The 19,835-nt window shown below is 61.4% G+C and overlaps 1 protein-coding gene across 1 annotated transcript in view; it reads right to left on the bottom strand.

The window, feature by feature from the left end:
- Positions 1-7,913, bottom strand: part of TAFA5 (TAFA chemokine like family member 5) — a 105,423-nt gene extending 97,510 nt beyond the window's left edge. Inside the window, exon 1 of the mRNA XM_053919770.1 lies at positions 7,802-7,913. Within this exon, the coding sequence (XP_053775745.1) occupies positions 7,802-7,913 (112 nt within the window). The remainder of the gene's footprint in view (positions 1-7,801) is intronic.
- Positions 7,914-19,835: the final 11,922 nt, after the last annotated feature.

The following is a 19,835-nucleotide window of genomic DNA, read 5'->3' as shown; positions in this document are numbered from 1 at the left end:
GCGTGGGCCCAGTGTCTGCCCCTAGGCGCCCAGGTTGGGGGAGAGGGCCTCCCCCGGCAGCCAGCACTCATCTGTGCCCCCGACTCGCGTGCACCTGTCCCCAGTCACGGCTCCCGAGTCCCTGAGCTGACCACCTGGGGCTAAAACAGAGAGGTTGGCAGAGCTCTGCCCCTGGGGGTGGCTGGCTTCCCCCCGACCCCCATGCCTATGCCGCCTCTCCCTGAGACCTCAGCACCCCCTTCCCTGGAGAGAGGAGCACGGATGGAAGGGGCCCCAGGCGGCCAGAGCCACCTGCACTCAGCAGGGCCTTCCGAGCACGCCCACCTGCTGGACGCCCTACAGAGATGGCGCATGAGAATGCAGGTGCAGGAGGGGGCGGAGACCTGCCTGGCAAACGGAGCCGGGCTTCCTATGGAGCGGGATGCAGGCCTGGGTGCCCACGAGGTGGTGAGCACCGGCCCAGGGCGCGGGGCCCAGGCAAGAAGGCGTCTCTAATCAATCCACCCATGTCCTGCATGTCCACCCCCACGCATCACCCATGCAGCCTAGTCCTGTGGGAGGGCATGGGGGGCCGGGGGGCTCATCAGGAGGAGGCGGAGCAACCCAGGCAGGGGCTTTGCAAGCTCTCGGGAGGCCTGGGTGAGACAGAGCAGTGGCCCAAGAAAACCGTTGCTCGGAGCGTCCAGAGGATGGGTGCAAGGATGGCGTGTGACCGAGAGAGGCCGGCAAGGGAGGTGGGACCGGAGGCCCCGTGGGCTGGCCGGCCGGCCTGCAGCCAGGTGAGCCCTGGGGAGAGGTGGAAGGTCAGAGGGACAATGCCACCTAAAGAAGGGGCTTTGGGCGGCTGGTGGCATGGGACGGCGTGGCTGGACCTTCTGGGCTGTTCCTCTGCCAGGACCGCAAGCCGGGCCTTCAGGGTGCATGGGACACACCAGTCACCAGTCACCCTGTGGGCAAGCCAGCCCAGCCTAGGCCCCCCTCCTGGGGCCCCCCAGCCCTGCCCGAGGTGGCTGTGGCGGGGTGGCTGGCAGCCAGGGAGGGGGCCACAGGGAGCTGGAGCCCCTGGAAGGTGTCCCCCAGCTAGACCACCGGCGGCTCACGTCTGTGTAGCCGTGTCCTGACGGGAAGGGCAGCATGTCCGCCCAGGGAAAGCGGAGGGTTTCTTCTTCCTGGAAGTGCACTTGGAACTCGTCTGTTACTTCCGCAGTCACATGGCGGGGTTTGCTCCCCAGCCCAGCCGGGCGGAAGTGGGCTCCGCAGCCGTCCCCGCTCCCACGGAGGGCCCCGCCCTCGGAGGCTGCCACTGGGTGCTCAGGGATGCCTGGTCGTCCGTCCTGCTGGCTCATTGGGCACCCGGCCACCGAGTGCCCTCGAGGGGCTTGCCCAGCGGTTGCAGCGTCATCGTGTGCAGCACAGGGAGACCCCTCTGGCTCCGGAGCCCTGGATTCGAGTGGGGAGCAGGCGTCACCGTGCCCGTGTTGTGGGTTGTAGGCAGGGGCTGGGGCTGGGGCGCAGGCATGCCCGGCTGCCATGCGGCCCCAGAGCTTGTGCCGCGGTCCCAGGTCTGAAACCCCGGCACCCGCGAGACACAGGTCTGTGTTTGCCCCTGTGGACTCTCCGGCCTGGCAGGGCCGCGGGCACCATCCACTTCAGGTGCGGACGCCGGGGCCCACAGACGGAAGGCAGCGGGTGCCTGTCTGCGGTGTGTGCATGCCCGCGCCTGCGCAAAACGGCAGACAGGACGCGAGAGAAGAGCCACCAGCACAGGGAGAAGAACCCTGAGTTGTGCCCCCAGTCTGTCCCCCACTCCAGGCACGTCCCCCCTCTGTGGGCCACACCTGTGCACCTGCCTCGCTGGATTAGAACAAGCTGGGGAGGACAGCCTGCAGGAATGACCAGGTCGCAACCTCCCCTCCTGGACCGTTGACCGTGGGGGTGCAGACCAGGGGGCCGGCTCCCCCTAGTCACGCACGCAGGGTCTGTGGGTGCAAAGCTGTGTGCAGGGAGACCCCACGGCATGCGTGCACGTGTGTGGGTGCAGGAGCTATGCTGACCCCGGAACACGCATCTCCGCGGCTGCACCCACCTGAACGCAGCACAGCCGGGCACCCGCCCCGAGTGGCTTCTCCGTGCCCACCCCGGGGTGGTGTGAGGATGGGGGCAGGAGGTTTGTTTCTGTCCTGAAGACAAGGGCAGAGACTGGTGGGAACAAGGTGCTACAGCCAGAGCCCTGGCTCCCGACAAGGGTGGGTGGGGGTGGCCTGAGGAGAGAGGGGGCCCCAGAAGGAAGGGGCAAGCCCGACCTCCTGCCAGGGTGCTGGCACCCTGGGCACCCAGTGGGTATGAGGACCCGGCCAGCGCCACCCATGGGGGCGGCTGCAGACTCCGCCTCACCCCTCCCTGCCCCCCAACACTGAAATAAAGGCAGCGCCCGGGCGGCTGAGGGTCCTGCCAGCGGAACCTTCTGGAGGGAAAAGCACTCACAGCGTCCATTCCACGGGCTCTAAAACCACTCTCCAGAATCACGCCCAGGGACCTGGCCGCTGCTGGGAAGGGCAAGTGTAATGAACACCTGGGAGCATGGCAGGAAGGGGGGACAGGCTCCCCTGTCATACAGGATCGGGGACGTCCGATCGCCCCAAAATGGCGTGATCACCACCAGCAGCACCGTTACGTGGAGGAGATGAGATCTGAAGGCGCAGAGGAGAGGCTGCGGGCTAGCGGGCCACCTCCAGGACACAGGAGTGTGTGGAGACTTTCAGGGACACCCTCCAAGCCCAGCACACGGCCTGGCCCAGAGCTCCGGGCGCGGCTGGGGACAGAGGGTGTGTGTGTCTTGAGCAGTGTCCTGCACCCCTGTGGCAGAGCCCACCACAGGCGGCTCACCGGAGGTGAGGGGCAGGAGCTCCAGGAGATGAGGGAGACTCTGCCAGGGGACCCGCCCCCCAGGCCCCAACACCTTCCTGAGGATGCCACTGGCACAGGAAGTTGGAACCGGGCCTCCCGTGAGCCACAGGCCGGGGATTCCAGGCCCGCTCCCCTCACTGGAGACAGAAGAGCTTCCACTCCGGGCTGCTGCCAACCGGGCTAATAAACACGTGAATTCTATAGAGCCTCGGGGAGCCCCGCCCCGCACACGGGCGACAGAGAGATGAGAAGTGTCCCGATCCTCTGCCAACGGCTCGCCCGCCAAGCCACCCGACAGCTGCACGGCTGCGAGGGGCGGGCACGGGCCCCGAGCCGGGGCTCGCAGCGCAGAGCGTGGAAGGCGGGGCAGGCGGGGGCTGGGTGGGCCTGTGTGGCCTCCAGGACCCCCGGGGCCAGCCCAGGGCCTTCACAGAAGCCACCAGCCTGGTGGGCCCATGAACTGCGTGTGAGGCAGGACCTAGAGAGAATGCTCTGTCGGCCGCGACTGCCCCAAACCAGCAGCCCCGCGGGCGGGCCCCCCATCCCCAGCGCCCCTCCGCGTCCAAGCCCCTAGCACACAGGTGATCGGGGTCCACCCAGCGAGTCTGCCTGTCACCCCGCTGTTGCCCTCGGTGCCCTGGGTGACAGGTGGCGTTCTGTAGAGCTTATTAACTCCAGAGCACCACATTTTAATGCAAAAACGAGCCCTTCTAAATCAGCACAGCTGCGGAGCTATATAAAGAAATGGGGATTTTAATGTTCTGCTTTTTTGCCCTTTTCTAGAGCCACATTATCATAACATTTTCCCATAATTACACCATAAAAGTCACCTGAAAATACTTCAGGCCACAAGAGTTGATCTACATATTTCATCCTGTGGATGTGGAGTGGCGGGTCCTGAGTGGGGAGTTCCCGAGCAGGATCCAGCCAGGAGACAGGCCCGCCGAGCTGCGCCACCGCGGCCCGCCGGCCACTCCGTGGGCACGCAGCCCTCTGGCCCAGCCGGGCCGTGGGCCCTCCTGAGGCAGCTCTGGGGAAGGGGACGGGACGGGACCTGGGAGGGGCAGGGGAGGGCCGGCCGCCCAGAAGGACAGAAGGACAGCGTTCTAGAGGCGTGCCCTCCCCCAGGGCCCCTGCCCGCTGACGCCTGGCCCTGGAGTTCAGCTTGCCGGTGGCGGTGGCGGCGGCGAGTCTCTCCGGAGCTGAAAGGCACAGACGGCGCCCACTCGGCCTTCAGTCAGAACACAGTAGGAGAAAAAAACAAGATGAGAAGCAGACTTCCGTGGCGGCCCTCCACGAAGCCCCCGTGTGCTCGACGCCCCCCCCACCCCCACAAGAGCCTCAGAAATGAGATGTGAACAGCGGGTGAGTGACGTGCCCCAGTCTCTCCCAAATACGCAATAAACTGTATTGGTGAAGGAGACGCAGCATCGGGGGCCTGCGCTCGGTTACCGTTCTAACGGATTAAGACAATTTTGAAGCTGTTTGTAGTTTCTCCTCATAGCTGCTGCTGGGGCACGAGGTTCAGCGTAAAGACCCCACGGGTGTCTGTCCACCCGCCGTTCGAACGGGGGACGTGCCGCCCCCACGGAAGGCCTGCGTCTTCCCTGGTGAGTTGAACGTGGCCTGGGAGTGTCCGCGTCGAGGTCTAGGGTGATGAGGCCGTCACCCTCCCGTGGCTTCGTGCACCCTGGGCATCATCACAGCCAGCACGTCGAAGGCCAGAGCGGCCCCGCTGCCCCCGAGGGCCACGTCAGCGTGGGAATCCACGCCTTCTAAGCCGCAACAACAGCAGAGGCTTCCCCGGCCCGGGAGGAGGCAGACACAGCAGCCCATTGCTCATCCAAGCATCGTCCCTGCTGCCAAGGGGACGCACCCAGGGACGAGGACGCATCTTAAAGAAAGCCACCCCCCCCACCCCACTTCTGCTTTTCCTGGCAATTCTTCCCCAATAGGAGAAAACGACAAGGCTGTGTCACTATAGCAACTAGCCTAACCGGAGGGCTGCAGGTCTGTCTCTGGCCAGAGGGTGGAGCCCATCGCCCTCAAGATGGGTCGGAGCCCCAGGCAGAGGAGGGAGGCCGTCCCTGGGCCCAGAGCTGTGGGACACCCTCTCCCTGAAAACCAGGAAAACCAGGCCGAGGAATAATCCGGTTTTCTCTCCGACGCACCAGGAAGTGAGCACCTTCCGAGCCGCAGAGACAGGCTCAGACTGACGAGGCAGGGCAACTGAATCCTGTAGGAGACGGATCACTTTCCCTAATTAATATGATACAAATGTATCTGCTCCCCAGCACGGAAACATTGCGAGTAATAAAAATCCTGACTGATAACAAAAACAATTTACAAACAAGGGTGCTGGCTATTCTTCATCTCAGATCTCCTGGGAAGGAGAGAGGAAATCACAGGGGCTACTGCAGCTGCGTTTTACTGGCGTTGTCAATTGTTAAAAACACAAAGTGTATTTTTTTTTCTCCAGGACTGCTGTTCCAGGCTGTAAATTATTATTATGTCTATTTCCTCTTTTACTGAAATGCAGTAATTTCTCCACGTGCGTGTCCAGAGTAACGGGGTGTGCCCGTCACTCCGCTGCGTGGGTCGGAAAGCACCTATAAAAGGGTGGGAGACTGAGCTCTTGTCAGTGGTGATTTCTGCCACTCTGGACACCACTGCCACTGGACGTCCTTGTCTGGTGGGAGGGACATTTCCAGAAAGCAAGGGAGGCCTCCTCAAGGCCGGCTGAGCAGGTGAGGCGGATCTCAGTTCCCTCCCTCACCTGCGAGGCTGGCAGGTCCCGGCCTCTGCTCAGACTGCTGACGTGGAGCAGGCTGGCGGGCGGCCGTCCTGGAAGGTGTGAGAGCAGGCGGTGGGGGAGGACTGCGCGGACTGCTCCCAGTGAGCAGAGGGGATGCGGAGCCGGAGCCGAGCCGGCTGGCGGTCCTGGGGGTGTGGAGTGTGGAAGCCACAGGGCGGGGGTGTCCTGTACTTAGCAACAATTAGCAGCTGCTCTTTTCCCACCTGGTGGGCTGCCTCCAGGCCAGCCTGCTGTCTCCCGTACCCAGATGCGCTCCAAGGATGCTGCCGCCAGAGCTGGCCAGGGATGGCGCCAGGGGCTCAAGCGCCGCAGCCCCCTCCCCAAACACCGATGAATTAGCCCCTCTCCCAGGATGCCACCGGGAAGGGCGTTCAAATGGCACTTCCTCCGTGTGGCGGGAGTTTATCTGTGGTTAACCCTCTCCATCCAAGAGGAAGCTTCACCAGGGCTCCGCTCCAAACCCCTGGATGCCTGGGAACGCGGGCCAAGCGGCAGGGGGGTGGGGGAGCAAATGCCTCTTGAACCCCAGACCCACTCCCAGTGTTGGGCAGGAGCGCTTTCCCAGGGGTGCGCCACGCAAACCCCGGGGGCTGTGCCCACTGGGATTCAGGGACACAGCACTCTGGGAACCTTCCTGTTCCGTGACCCCTCCCTGCACGGTGCCGGCTGTCCCCAGATATTGTCGGGAGACGCATCACCACCCCGGACTGAGCGGGAAGATTCTGGCCCTGGGTGCCCGGCTTACCTCACGGTTCCGGAAGGCTGGGCTGTCCCAGGGCTAGGCGACTGTGCCAGGGCCCTGGGCTCCGTGGCCAGCTGCATTCTCATTTGGGGAAAAGCGAAAGGCTCGGACTGGGAGCCAGGACGCCAGGGCTGCGAGGTGGTGGCTGGGGAGGGAGGCTGGGCCCGAGCCTTTTTTTTTTTTTTCATTTTAAAAGAATCCATATTTTCCCACCACCTCCCTCGCCCATGCCCATGTTGATTCTCCATGACAGGTGTTCCCCAGCACCCCTCCTTCCATCCCGCTGACATGGGAAGGCACCAGGAGCCTGTTCCAGGCGGCCAGCCAGGGAGCCTAGCAACCCTCGCCATCCCGACCAAGCCTGTGTCCAGGACGCTGACCACTCCCCACCCACCCCACCAGCTGCCAACCCCCAGTCCAGTCCTGGGACTGTGCCCCGGACTCCAAACCCCCCTCCCCCATTCTCCTGCATGGAAGCCTGTGCCCACTTACTCCACTTACCCCAGCTGACCCCGAGCCAGGTACCAGGTCCCCCACAGACCCCACGCACCTCAGCCCTGGCCTGAGCCCCAGCGCCCAGCAGCTGGTGACCCCAGCCCTGAACCTGCTGCCCCTCCCCGGACCTGCTGGGTCACTGCCTCGGACCCCCGGGACGGGACTCAAGAAATGCCCGAGGTGACGGCTTAGCCTGCCCAGGCAGCCCACCCCTCACTTCTCGATTTTTAAGAAAGCGCCGCTGAGCCTGCTTCCGAGGAAGGCAGAAGCTCCAGCCCGCGTCCCAGCCCGAGCCCCGCTCCCGCCCCAGGCACTCCCCTCAGGGCTCGCCGCCGCCCCCCTCCCCCCGGCGGGAGTGCAGCGGCAGACAGCGCCGGGCAGGGTGCTCCTCTGACCCCCCAGCAGTGCTGTCCGCCCTCCGCCGACTTGCTGCCGCCTCCCGAGTGCGGGGCGCGGCCGGGAAGCCTCGGCTCGGATCGCCGGCCTGGGCCGGAGCGGCGGCAGCGCGCCGGGCAGCCGCGGGCATCGCCGCTCAGGGACGCGCCGCGCCACCCGGGGCCTGGCGCCCGGGCCCTGCCCCGAGTCGGGGGAGGGAGGCTCGGGCAGCTGCGCGGGCCCCCGAAGTGCCCGAGCGCCAGGAGGCCGGGCGGACCCTCACCCTCCTGGCCCCGCGGAGGGCCGGCCGGAACGCGGGGGACGGTGCGCCCCGAGACCGCAACTCCACACAGACTCCGGGCGGCCCGCGAGGCGCCGGCCCGGGCCCGGGCCAGCGACCGGGGCCGGGGCCGCGGCCGGGCCCGGGGCCGGGGGTCCGTTCGGGTTCCCGACCGCGCGACACTCACTGCAGTAGGCGACGAGCAGGCTGGCCAGGATCATGAACGCCCAAAAAGTTGAGGACATGCTGGGCAGGGCGGTCGCATCTTGCCGGCTGCTGGTCCTGGGCGATGGCGCCATTGAAGCCGCGGCGCCCGCGCGGGGGGCAGCAGCGCGTCTCAGCAGCCGGCCCTGCCCGCGCCCCCGCGCCGGCCTCCACGTGCGGGCCCCGCGCGCGCCATCCTCCGCCGCCGCCGCCACCGCGCCCGGGCTCCGACCCAACGCGCCCCGCGCCGGCCCACCCCGCGTCCGCGCCCGCGCCGCGCCCGCGCCCGCGCCGGGTCCGCGCCCGCGCCCGCGCCCGCCGAGCCCGGGGACGCCGGTCCCGCCGCCCTGGGCGTCGCTAAGCGCCCAGGCTCGGCGCGCCAGCTACCAATGCGAGGGGAAGAGCCCGACGCGCGTGCCTGGAGCCGCGGGGGCGCCGCGGGAGCCCCACGCGGGCCCAGGGACTGGCGGGGGTGGGGGGGGGGACGGGCCTTGGGACGACGTGCCCGAGCGGAGCCTGTGGATGGTGCGCGCGTCCCCACAGCCTGGGCACCTCTCAGGGAGCCGGGCCAGGGCAGCTGAAAGTTGATGGACTGCGGCGCCCTCCTCTTACCCCTGCCGGGCCTGCAAAGCTGGGGCAGGAGATCGCGCCTGCGGTGGGCGCCCCGCGTTATTCCAAACATAGGGTGCTTTAGACCCTGTCATCCTGTTCTTGGTTGTGCGTTGGGGAACCCCGGGAGAGCATGGCTTGGGACCCCCAGAGTCAGCGGAGGACAGCTCCCACGAGGGCCTTGTCTCCCCCTAGGCCCGGCACTGTCAGGCAGGGACGCACTGGTCCCTTGTCCCTCTGCTCTCTGCGTTAGTCTTGGTGAGCTGTCCCCTACGCATCTCCCCACCAGGCCCCAGTCTCCAGCCCCCAGCCCAGGGGCTGGTCCCTTCGCGGGGGTCTTTCTGAGCAGGGCAGCAAAGACAACTCACGGGCAGAGTGGGTGTCACCGCACAATGGGTTGGTTTCCGTGAAGAGCAGGAAGGAGGAGAAAGTGCGTTTTCCCAGGCTGGTGGCCCAGCGCCACCCCTCCCTGTCCTGTGGCCTCAGCGAGACCGCTGCCGGCCAGGGGCTCAGCAGACCTCCGGCTCCTGCCCCTGCTCGGGGCTCCGGCTCCTTCCGAACCTTTAGGTGAGTGTGTGGGCTGAGAGAAACACCCTTCCGGATGGGCTCGGAACGTCTTCCGGGCCTGTGTGAGGAGGGGAAGCCCCGAAGACCCCCGTGCGGGAGTCCGGAGCCCCTCCCAGGATCCACTCGGGCACAGAGCTAACATCGGGGTGAAGCAGAGATGGTCACAGCGTCACCCCTTCACCGTGAAGCCTGGCCACCTGGCCTCTGAGGGACCACGTGGCTGCCGGGAGAGTCGCTCTCAGCTGGCTGAGGACACGCAGACAACTCCCCAGGACATGTACACACCCGTACACACACCGCACATACACACACGCACACCACACACAGAGATGTCACACACCCGACACACAGCAGGTGCCGAGCACCCACGGTCGGTGTGGAAGTGGGGAGGGTGGGGAGGGCGTGGTGGCTTCGATGCCAACTCGATCTTGGAGCTCCAACCCTGAGACGTTTGCGGCTGCCACTTCAGGGGGTTGACGTGTTGCAGGAAAAGAGCAGTGACGCTGGTTAAAGATTTCGCTCGGACATCAGGAGAGGGAGCAGGGTGGCGGGCCTGTGCAGGCGGAGAGCTTGCGCCCCACTCTGGACACAGCGAGGGCCCCGTGCGGTTGCCAGACGTGAGCGGGCGGGGGTCAGGGGGTGGAAACTCATGAATAGGACGCGTCAGGGGAGAGGGAGGTTTTGGCTGAACTGAGCCGACAGGATTGTTGCTGGAAGCAGCCCCGTGCTCAGATGTCACCTGGGGACGGGGGTGACCCACCCGATCCGATATTGAAGGGGGGCATTCGGGTTAAACGGACTCAGCCAGGCTCTTGCTGAAACGGAATTGCGCAAGGACGGGCACGGATGGGCTGAGGAGAAGGTTAGGAGCGCGGCTGAAGGCCGATCCTGCAAAACTCGCTTTGGGGGAGAAGTCGGGGATGCTGACTACTTCACGCTGTGGACTAAACACTCCTGCAAAGAAGAGGGAGCCCTGGGCGCTTCCAGCTCGGAATCCAGGACGAGGGAGCGTCTGGAGCTCGGGCGAGGACCGAGAGGGTGAGGAGCTGGGGTGGCAGATAAGGCAGGGGACCTCGGGGTGCAGCCCAGAGACAGGGTCTGCTGCTGGCTCCGGGGCGCCGGGAAGAGACCAAGATGGGGACTGAGGGGCTGGGGGTGGGGAGCAGAGCCCTGGATTCTGTTGCTAGGAAACAGAAAGCCGAGTTCTGGATCCCCACCGATCCTCGGAGTGACAGTGTTGCTGTTGATGGCTGGTTTTGATTGCTCGCCAGGACTGACAGAACGTTCAGTTTCGAGGCCCAGATGAGTTTATCAGAGGAGCATGGTGCCGCCTTCGCTCCCGGCCGAGCCGGCAGGGACGGTACTTACTCAACCCCTGAGAAGACCCGGGAGTGTCAGCCCACACGGGGATGGGGCCCTGAGACCCGGCCCTCGGGGCGCACCCAAACGGAGAGGTGCGTGGAGGAGGCACAGCTCCCGGGGTGGTCGGCCAGAGCCCTCAGCCCAAGTCCGGGCAGCAACCTCGGCCCCTCTCTCTTAGCACACAGGCCTGTCTCTTCCCTTCTCTGCCTTTGGAACCAGGCACCTGGGCACGGACTTCCGGTCCCTCCACTCCTCCACGGGGGTTGCTGGGCTCCCAGGCCGACGGGGGCTCCGAGACGCCCTGAGCCCCAGGCTGAGGGTTTCACTGGGGGAGGTGTCGGGGGTCTTCTCCGCGGGGCTGTGGGACGGGACCCGTACGTCACTCAGGACAAGGCAGGCGCTGCTGTGTAAAGGACTGACCTCTGCACAGGAGGCAGCGGGAGGAGGGAACTGCTGTGGGCCGGGCCATTCCTCCTGGAGACGGTCGCAGGCTGTCCTTCCAGCGGCCACCGCCCCCCGAGGCGCAGGGCCAGGTGGGCGAGGGGGGAGACGGGCAGGATGGCAGCTGCCCACAGGTGCCGCAGTCCAGGTGAGCCCCGGGCTGGCTGCTTCTCTGCGGGACCTCTGTGAGGATGCAGGTGTGCCAGGGGGCTCCGGAGCTCCTGGGGATGGAATGATTGGCTGGGACCTGGGGCGCTATGGATGGACCACGACAGAGGTGTAAGAATGACTCCATGCTTCCCACTAGGAGCACGGGAGGATGGCAGTGGTGTCCACAGGCACAGGACAGACATCGAAGTCGGGGAGACCAGCCACTTCCCGAGTGAGCTTTGGAGCTGGTGGACAGACCGCCGCCCAGAGGAAGCGGGGGAGCAGCACCCACTGTGAGCGGGGCGTGAGGGCCAGGAGCAACCTGGCTGAGTGCTCAGCACCTGAACTGAGCCGGGCAGGGAGCTGGCCCGGGCAGCGGGTCCTTTCTAAGACTGATGACCCACTTTCTGGACGCAGCCTAAGTCGCGGTCACTGTTTACAGACCACGCCAGTGCAGGCTCGACTCCAGGTTCCCCACCTGTAGAGGTGGCTCCCCCAGGCTTCGTGAGAAGCCTGGGAAGTAGTGAACACCTGTTGTTGCAGGTGTGCAGGCTGGAGGGGAGGAGCCAGGACCTGCTCCAGGGTTACGCTGACGAGGGGAAGCTGAGGGGGAGTTGGGGGGGTCTGGCCCCAGACACGGTCCTCTGAGTCACGGCTGCTCCCCTGTCTTCCGTCACGAAATCAAGTCCATTTAGAAAGAATTTTGTAAAGTGGAGAGAGAAGGGAAGACAAAAGTGTTCCTCCGCCCCGCCCGTCAGCGTTACCCCCACTCCGAGACACTTCTGTCTCACACGCGCTCCGCACACCCGCAGCGGGCAGCCTCCCGCGAAGGCGCGAGCCAGGTTTTGTGGGTCCCGCGTCCCCCTGCCTGTGGGTTTCCCAGCGGCTGAAAGTTGGGAACACGTGCAGGCCAGCATTTACTTCATCCGTCACTTTTTATTTCGGGGGCATTTAGACTCTTTCCGGTGTTTTGTTTTTCCCTTTTAAACATTTCAGCAATGAACACACCGGTGCTTACATCTTTTTCTGTAGTTATGGTGATTTATAAAAAAAAAATTATAGAACTACAATTGTTAGGTCAAAATAAGGACACAATTTGAGGGCCTGGCTGTAAATTGCCAATGAATTTCTTATAAATGTCACATTAACCTCCATTTCTCCCAGCGTAGCTGGGGGAGCCGGCTTCCGCCCGCCCGTCTCTGCCTGGACATCGTCCCTCACGCGGCGCCGTGGGCCATCGCCCGGGCGACCGCCAGTTGTCAGGCTGCTTTGTTTGCTCTGTCGGCTCTAACAAGGGTGAGCGATGCTCAGGTGCCCGTCACACAGAACATCTGCGAACCAGCTGCTTCTGTCCTGTGGCCAGTTTTCTCCTGGTGTGTGTTTGCCTCTTTATTATTGATTAGCAAGACGTCTTAATTTTGGGAATGAATTCCTTTTCATTTTTTGAAATGTAAAAAATGCAGAGAGGTGTAAACAAGACAACAACAGGTGCAAACAACCTCTCACACATCACAAATCACTTTTTCCGGCTGTTGAGCGTATCCCGGGCCAGGTTCTCCTCCTGTAATTCACACATGCTGACAGTGGGCACGCGGGTGAGGGGCCTCGTCGGCTGGGTCCGCTGTCACTGGGAACAGCTTTACGTGGGTGCATCGGTCAGGGGTGTCCGGGGAGGCAGAACCAACAGGAGGGAGCGGTAGGGGGGCGGTCTGGAGGCAGAATTCTCAATTCCCGGGGACCTCAAACCTGTTCTCTCTGCCGGCCTTCAGTGGCTAAGATGCGGCCCACACGGATTATGAAACTTAACCGGTTTTACTCGAAGTCTCCTGGTTTAAATATTGATCACGTCTAAAAAATACCTTCACTGAGACGTCTACGCTGACGTCAGACCGAACAGCGGGGCCCCATGGCCCGGCCAGGCCGGCGCAGCACTGGCCGGCGGGGGAGACGTGGCTGCCTACCGTAAACAGCACCTGTCTCCCATGGCCGCTTTCTCAGCGTGGACACGTATGCACCCCTGAACCGTGACTGACCGTGATCAAGAGGATGGACATGCCTGTCGCCGCAAACCGCTGCCACCGCCCCGCGTAACCCACCCCCCACACTGCCCGCTCACCCCGTCACCAGGCCGCCTGTGGTGCACAGGTCTCGGTAAAAACGGGCTGAGGCCAGTCGCCCTCCTCCCCTCTGGCCTGTGTCACTCAGCGCAATGATTTTGCATCCGGCCGTGTTGCCTACAGCTCGCTGCGGCTGGCAGGCGTCCAGTGTGTGGATGTGACAGTTTGTGCACGAATTCAGCCTCTGGATGGACACTTGGGCGTGGACGACGTGGGCCGTTACAAAAGAGGCGCCGGTGGACATTCACGCCCGTGTTTCTTGGGGGTGAATATCGGGCAGTGGAGTGCCTGGCGGTGCCACCGCGGCGCGCTGGCCTGTCCACCGAGACTCTTCTCCTGGTGCGCACACCGCTCCCCACCGAGAGGTCCTCTCGCCCAGGTTCCCGCCGCGGCGGGGTCAGGCGCGGTCCTCATCCTGATGAGTGGGAAGTGGTATCCATAACGACGAATGATGTTCAGAATCTGTTCATGTGCTTATTTGCATATGCAAATGTGCTTGTCTGGAGAAGTGCCCCCGTGTTTTCCTGACCTGTTGTTTTTCTGACTTTCGAGAGTTCTTTGTATGTTCCGGATGCCAGTCTGCCAGCTCAGAGTGGTTTGCGAGCGTTCTCCCCGGGTCTCCCCGGTCCGGCAGCGCCATCTGAAGGGCAGACGTTTCCAAGTCCGGTCCATCCTCGAGTCCTTCGACAAGGTACCTCGTCTGGCTGCTTATTTCAGGCATGTTTGCCTCACCCCAAACCACACATTTTCCAGGTGTGTCTTCTTCTGGACGCTTTAGAGGGTTCGGTTTTGCATTTCGATCTATGATTTATTTGGGATTCATTTTTGTCCGTAGTGTGAGTCAGAGTAAGTTTGATTTTTTTTCAGCATGGATATTCAATTGTCTGGCGCCATTGGTTTAAAACGTTACCCTTCCTCCGCTGGGTTTTCTCTGTGGCTTTGTCAAAAATCGGCTGAAGAATGGCGGGTCTGTTCCCGGCCTCCAGTCCGTTGGTCTGTCTGTCTGTCGTCTGCGCTGTCTCAGTTGCTGAAGCTTTAAGTCTTGAAATCGGGTAGTATTAGCCTTCTCTGTTTTTTCTACTAAAAATGTGTGACCGTTCTAAGTCGTTTCTATTTCTACATAAACTTTAGAATCAGTTTGTCAGTTTCTATGGAGAAGACTGCTGGGTTTTTATTGGAGTTCTGTGTCACGTGTAAATCACCTGGGGGACTGTCACTTCACAGTGTTGCGTCTCCACCCGTGGGCTCCGTCTGTCCCTCCGCTTCCGTCTTACTTAATTTCTCTGAGTAATAGTTTGTAGGTTCCCTTTTACGGGCATTTCTCACCTTCGCCATATGTACTATATTTCGGTGCTACGTTAAATGGCATTTTATATGTTGTTTCAAATAATTTTTATTTCCGTTTTGATTGTTTGCTCCTAGAATAGAACGTTCCATTTGATTTTTACACTGATTTTGTCTCCTGGAAACTTGACGAACTCAGACACAATACAGTCCCGTTGCTGTCGATTCCATCAAATTTCCTCTATAAGTAGTCCTCACGTCCATGAGTAAAGACAGCTTCCTCTCGTCCTTTCGAACCCGGGCGAATTTTTTTCCTGCCTTATTGCATTGGCCAGGACTCTGCGTGTGGGGCTCATTCAGTGTGAGTGGTGGGAATGACCGCTGCTGTCTCATTTCCGGTCTCCGGGGGGAACGTTCCCGCCTCTCCCCATCACGCCTAAGGGTGGTTGAAGGTTTGCACAGGTGAGGCTGAGGAAGTTCCCTACCTGCCTCACTTTTGGACATTTTCTTAAAAAAACCACACCAATGGATATTAAGTTTTCCGCAGGCTTTTTCTGTGTCTGCTGAGATGACCAGGTTGCCCCCTCCGCCACCACACCCACCAGTGAAGACCTCAGCTGTGTTTCACTCCATGCAATGCAGGGGCCGTGCCATTTCCTTCAGAAGTCTCCTCTGAGCCGAGACTTCTTTAGCAGCGTGTTAGTTCGTATCTAAGTATCTGGAGGGTTTTCCAGAGAGTTCCGTCACTAACTTCCCTCCACGTTGGCGACAGACATGCTTTGACGCGAACGCTTCACAATCGTCCGAGGTGTTCTCAGGGCCCGGGGGACGGTCAGTCGCGGTAACGCCCGCATGCGCTTGGGGAGACCTCACGGGCCGGGGCGATCCGTGGGCCAAGATGGCACCGAGCTAGTTGGCGATGCCATCACCTTATCCGCGCCCTCGGTGGCTGTCTGCTTGTCCTGTGAGTTCTGGAGAGTCACTGCCGTCTCTGGCTGTGATGGTGGAGGTGTCTGTCTGTTCTCACAGTTCTATCCAGTCTTGCTCCAAGTACCTTAAAATTCTGTGCTTCAGGATTGTTGCGTTCTCCTTCCGTTGTTACAAACAACCACATTTGTAACTGGCCGTACTTTTCTATGAAATCAACTCTGCCTGATATTCATGTATCCACTCCATTAATGTAGCATATCTTCCCCCTTCTCTTACATTTCACCAATTTGTGTCTTTATTATGGAGGTGAATTACTTTAAAACGGCACACAGTTGGGACTCTTTTTTATCCAGCCTGACAGTCTCTGCTTTTTAGTGGGGTGTGTGGAGAGGTCACATTTAATGTGATTGTGTAGCTGGGTAGATTCGAATCTGCACGACACTAAACACTTCCTACTTGTCTCGCCTGTCTTGTCCCCGTTCCCTCCTTTGCCGGCCTTCCTGTGGATTAATGGAAGAGTGGACGGCACACTTTTTTTCTGGCCTATCTGCCGTCACCTTCTGCTTTCCCGCCCTGGTGTTTGCTTCTCCCCGTCCAGCTCCCGCCCTTGACACGCAACTGCACTCTCCCGCCGCGCCGCTGCCGCTGCTGTGCCTGCCGTCTGAGTCAGGGCAGGTCGCTCTGCTCCTTGTACTGTTAATTCCCTCCTGCCCGAAGGACCCCTTGCAACATGCCTTGCAGAGCAGGCCTGCTGGGAATGGATTCTCTCACGCTTTCAATGTCCTCGGTGGTGCTTCTTCTCCCTCCGTTGTTGGAAAATATGTTTCCGAAGTGTAGGACTCTAGGTGGATGGGTTTGTTCCGCTTTCTTCTTTCAGTGCTTTGGAGTTGGGGCCTCGCTGTCTTCTCTCCCACGTTGTTTTGACGGGAAGTCTGACGTACTTCTCACACATGCCCCCTGTCACCTGTGTGTGACGTCTGCGCTCCTCTGCACCATCCACACAAACCTGTGTTCCCTCGTGTCGCCGACGTGCGTCCCTGTCCCTCTGCACGCACCGTGTGCTGGTTCCCGGGCTGCTTTCTCCCGTCGTCTCTCTCGGTGGTTTCAGGAGATTGATTCTGAAGCGTCGGAAGTACTCGCCTGTGATTGGTATTCTCTGCGTTTCTGGGGTCTGTGGGTTCGGAATAGTTCCATAAAACTTGAAAATATTGAAGCCATTATTTCTTCAAATATTTTTCCTTTTTATGTTCCTTGCAGACTCCCATTACACGCTGCTTAAAATTACCCCACAGCTTAATAATGCCCTATTTTTAACGCCGTTTCCCTTTGAAGAGTTTCTCTTGCTGTCTTCAAATTCATCAATCTTTTCTTCTGTAATTTTTAATCTGCTATTCAACCTATTAGTGCAGTTCCGTCGCAGACATGGTAGGTTCATCTCCAGAATTTTAATTTGGGCTTTAAAAACCATCTCCCGTTGTCTGCAGTGAGCTCCGCGCACGTGAGGGATGCATGCTGTTCTCACCACGCTGCACTGCCTGCTCCAGCGCCTGCTCCAGCGCCTGCTCCAGCCCCTGCGGGGCTGGGCTCCGTGCGCTGACGGAGCGCCGTGTAGCGTGCGAGTGTCCCGGTGTGCAGGGGCCCCGGGATTTCTAGCTGGACGACGGGCCCTGCGAGTGTTCCTGGTCGGGTGTCGCCGACGGCTGTGTTTCTGTAAACATTCCCGAGCCCTGTTCTGGGTGGCAGTTCATTTCCTCGGCAGCCGTTCGGTCATTGTGGGTCTTGCTTTCCAAGGTGTTGGTAGCTGGGGCAGGAGCAGTGTGTGGTGCAGGGCGTTAAGCACGCCCTGATTAACCCCCGCAGGCCTCGGCGTCCTCTCTCTGCGCAGGTCTCTCCTCTTCGGTGTCCTGCAGCCGATCTCTCACCAGCTTGGCCTCCTTGCACGCCAGCTGTACCCTCTCGACTCAGAGAGCCCGCCGGGCTCCAGCGGCTCGGCTCCCTGTGCTGCAGCCTGGATCCCTGTCAGCAGGGAGTCGGGGCACACGCACGGCACCCCAGTTTGCATTCCATCTCCTCAGGGGTCACTGTCCTCTGTTGCCTCATGTCCAGTACCCTTCAAATGACCATTTCGTGTTCCACAGCCGTTTTCGGTGGGTTCAGGTGGGAGGGTGTATTTAGCCACTGTTAGGCCATCATTGTTAGAAGCAAAATTCCTTTTCTGCTTGTACTTTTTTATAGTTAAAATGGTTTCAGTCCGTAAAACGTGTGAGAAAATAGGCATCTCTTCAGTTACTCAAAGTTCAAAGAAACGGGCTGTCCTTCTGCTGTTCCCCACACTGGGCCCTGGGGAGAGGAGACTTGGTCAGCACAGCCCCAGCCCCAGGGGTCTCCCCCGTGCTGGGGACAGTCACGTGGATGTGACAACAGGGAGCATGAGTCTGTGGGGACATTGCCAGGTCAGCTGGGGGCAGGGTTCCAGAGCAGGATACCCCGGGTGGCTCCAGATTGGTCGAGAAGTTTTTCCCAGAGCTGATCAGGTGCTAAGAGGGCAGAGAAGGACGAAGAACCAGCCGGGCGAAGGGCGTCCAGAGAGAACAGGCCGCTGGGCTAGGCTGGGCTCCGTGTGTCTGGGGAGGGACAGCTGGGTTTGCAGCCAGAAAGCGTCTGTCATTCCTGGGGGGGGCGGGGGTGGTCCTGCAAGCCCGTGGCTTTGTTGGGGGCCTGACCCGAGCCGCAGGCAGAAGGGCCTGCTGGAGCCCCGGCCGAGGGGATGTGGGACGCAGCAGGGAGCTGCAGGGGGCTCGGAGTGGGGCCCTGCCCCTGAGGGTCCCCGAGGGCAGCGGTCAGAAGATGGGTCTCAGACAGCTGGGGAGCCGTCACCTCAGCAGGACACCACGTGGGGTTCTGGGACTGTGCTCCTTTTGTCCAGGGAGACGACGTGCTGGTTTTATTCTCGTTTTGTTGTAAGTACGTCACGATCTTCGAGGCCCACTGAATTGACGAGGGGTAAAGGAACACCTGAGATTTCGTAGAAAATACCCCGGGGCAAAATAAAGCCAATAAATAGGTGAACAGGTGAATGAACAAACAAGCAGATGGGACTAGACAGGCTGGTGGCTCCTGAGCCCAGCCCAGGCCAGATGGACCAGCCCCAGGGGCTCCACAGGCCATAGGAATGTCTGCCCACTGCCGTCCCCTCTGCAGCGGGGTGGTCCTTTGTCACTCCACGCAGCATCTGAGGCCCAGAGAGAATGGGCCTGTTACACCCAAGAGCCGGGCATCTCAGAGGGCCATGGCCAGCCCCGGATGGGAGGACGAGGGGTCCTGAGGGTCTGTCTGCTGTGCCCGAGTTGTCCTCTCTGTGGCTGAGACCTTCTTGTGCCCCCACCCGGGAGGGCTGCCCTCTGGCACCCACCCAGCCGCCGCCTTGCACACTCCTGCGTCGAGGCTCCTGGCTGAGACTCCCACAGCCACGGTACCCAGGGGGTGACACTTCTTCTGGTTTTAGTCACACTCCTGCGTTTAGTCTGCACACTCCTGCGTGTGACCAGACGCGAGGCCCCGCCGGCCTAGGAGCGCCTGTGCGTGTGACGGGTCCGGCCTTCCCCAAGATCCCCCCACCTCCCCAGCCTTGCAGCGGCCCTGACACTGAGTGGCCCCACAGCGCTGACGATGTGGGCCACCAGGGGACGGGGGTGCTGGAAGGAAGCTGCTGGTCAGCAGGTTCCACAAGAACTGTCCCCCCAAAACCGCTTCCAGGAAGTATTCCTCAAAACCAACCTTTCCTTTCGAACGGTTTGATTCACACAGAAATCGGGAAGCCATTCCCGAGTGCCCCCCACCTGCCGCACCTGTTCGCCCACCACGGGCAGCGGGATACTCACAGGTGCGCTTGCTCTGTTCTGTTCTTGTTCCTGTGCTGACCTCCCGTCTTAGACCAGAACCCGTTTTCCTCAGCCTCCGTAGTTTTCACCGGCACCTTCTTCTTTTGGCTGGGACTGGGTCACGCACACGTGTGGGGCGGAAGATCACAGGTGTGAAGTGACATCCTCCTCGCCTCACGTCACGTCAGGCACACACCGTCCGCCGGACCTTGGCCACCGGGCTGAGGCCTGTCTGTCCCCTTGGGAAGGAGGTCCCCGCGCACGGCCCCCACAGCCAGGAGGACGGGTGTCTGTCTGCAAGCCATTTAGAATTCTTCTGTGGGAGAAAATGCAGACAATTGTAACTGAACAACAATAAAGTAATTAAAAATAAAAGAACTCTTCCGTACAGGAGACTTGTCCCTCCTGCCTCTTGCTTTTCTCTGCCCTTTCCTCATGCCGGCGTGGGTCTGGGTCTTTGCACAGCACGGAGCTCGTTTCATCCCTCAAGTGGAGAGCAGAGGCCACGGGCCTTCCCGCAGCCACGCCCGGCTGCAGCTGGCGCCCCCCTGCCAGCACCCTCAATGGGTGTCTCCCACCGTGTTCCGACCCACATGTCCACCTGTCTGCCCAGCAGGGCGGCTGTGTGAGTGGACGGGGACCTGGGGGCTGGGGTCCTGAGTCAGGGCAGCCCCGG

This window comes from Desmodus rotundus, chromosome 3 (assembly GCF_022682495.2).
Source record: "Desmodus rotundus isolate HL8 chromosome 3, HLdesRot8A.1, whole genome shotgun sequence".
NCBI classification, from domain to species: domain Eukaryota; kingdom Metazoa; phylum Chordata; class Mammalia; order Chiroptera; family Phyllostomidae; genus Desmodus; species Desmodus rotundus.
This window is presented reverse-complemented; position numbering and strand designations above follow the sequence as displayed.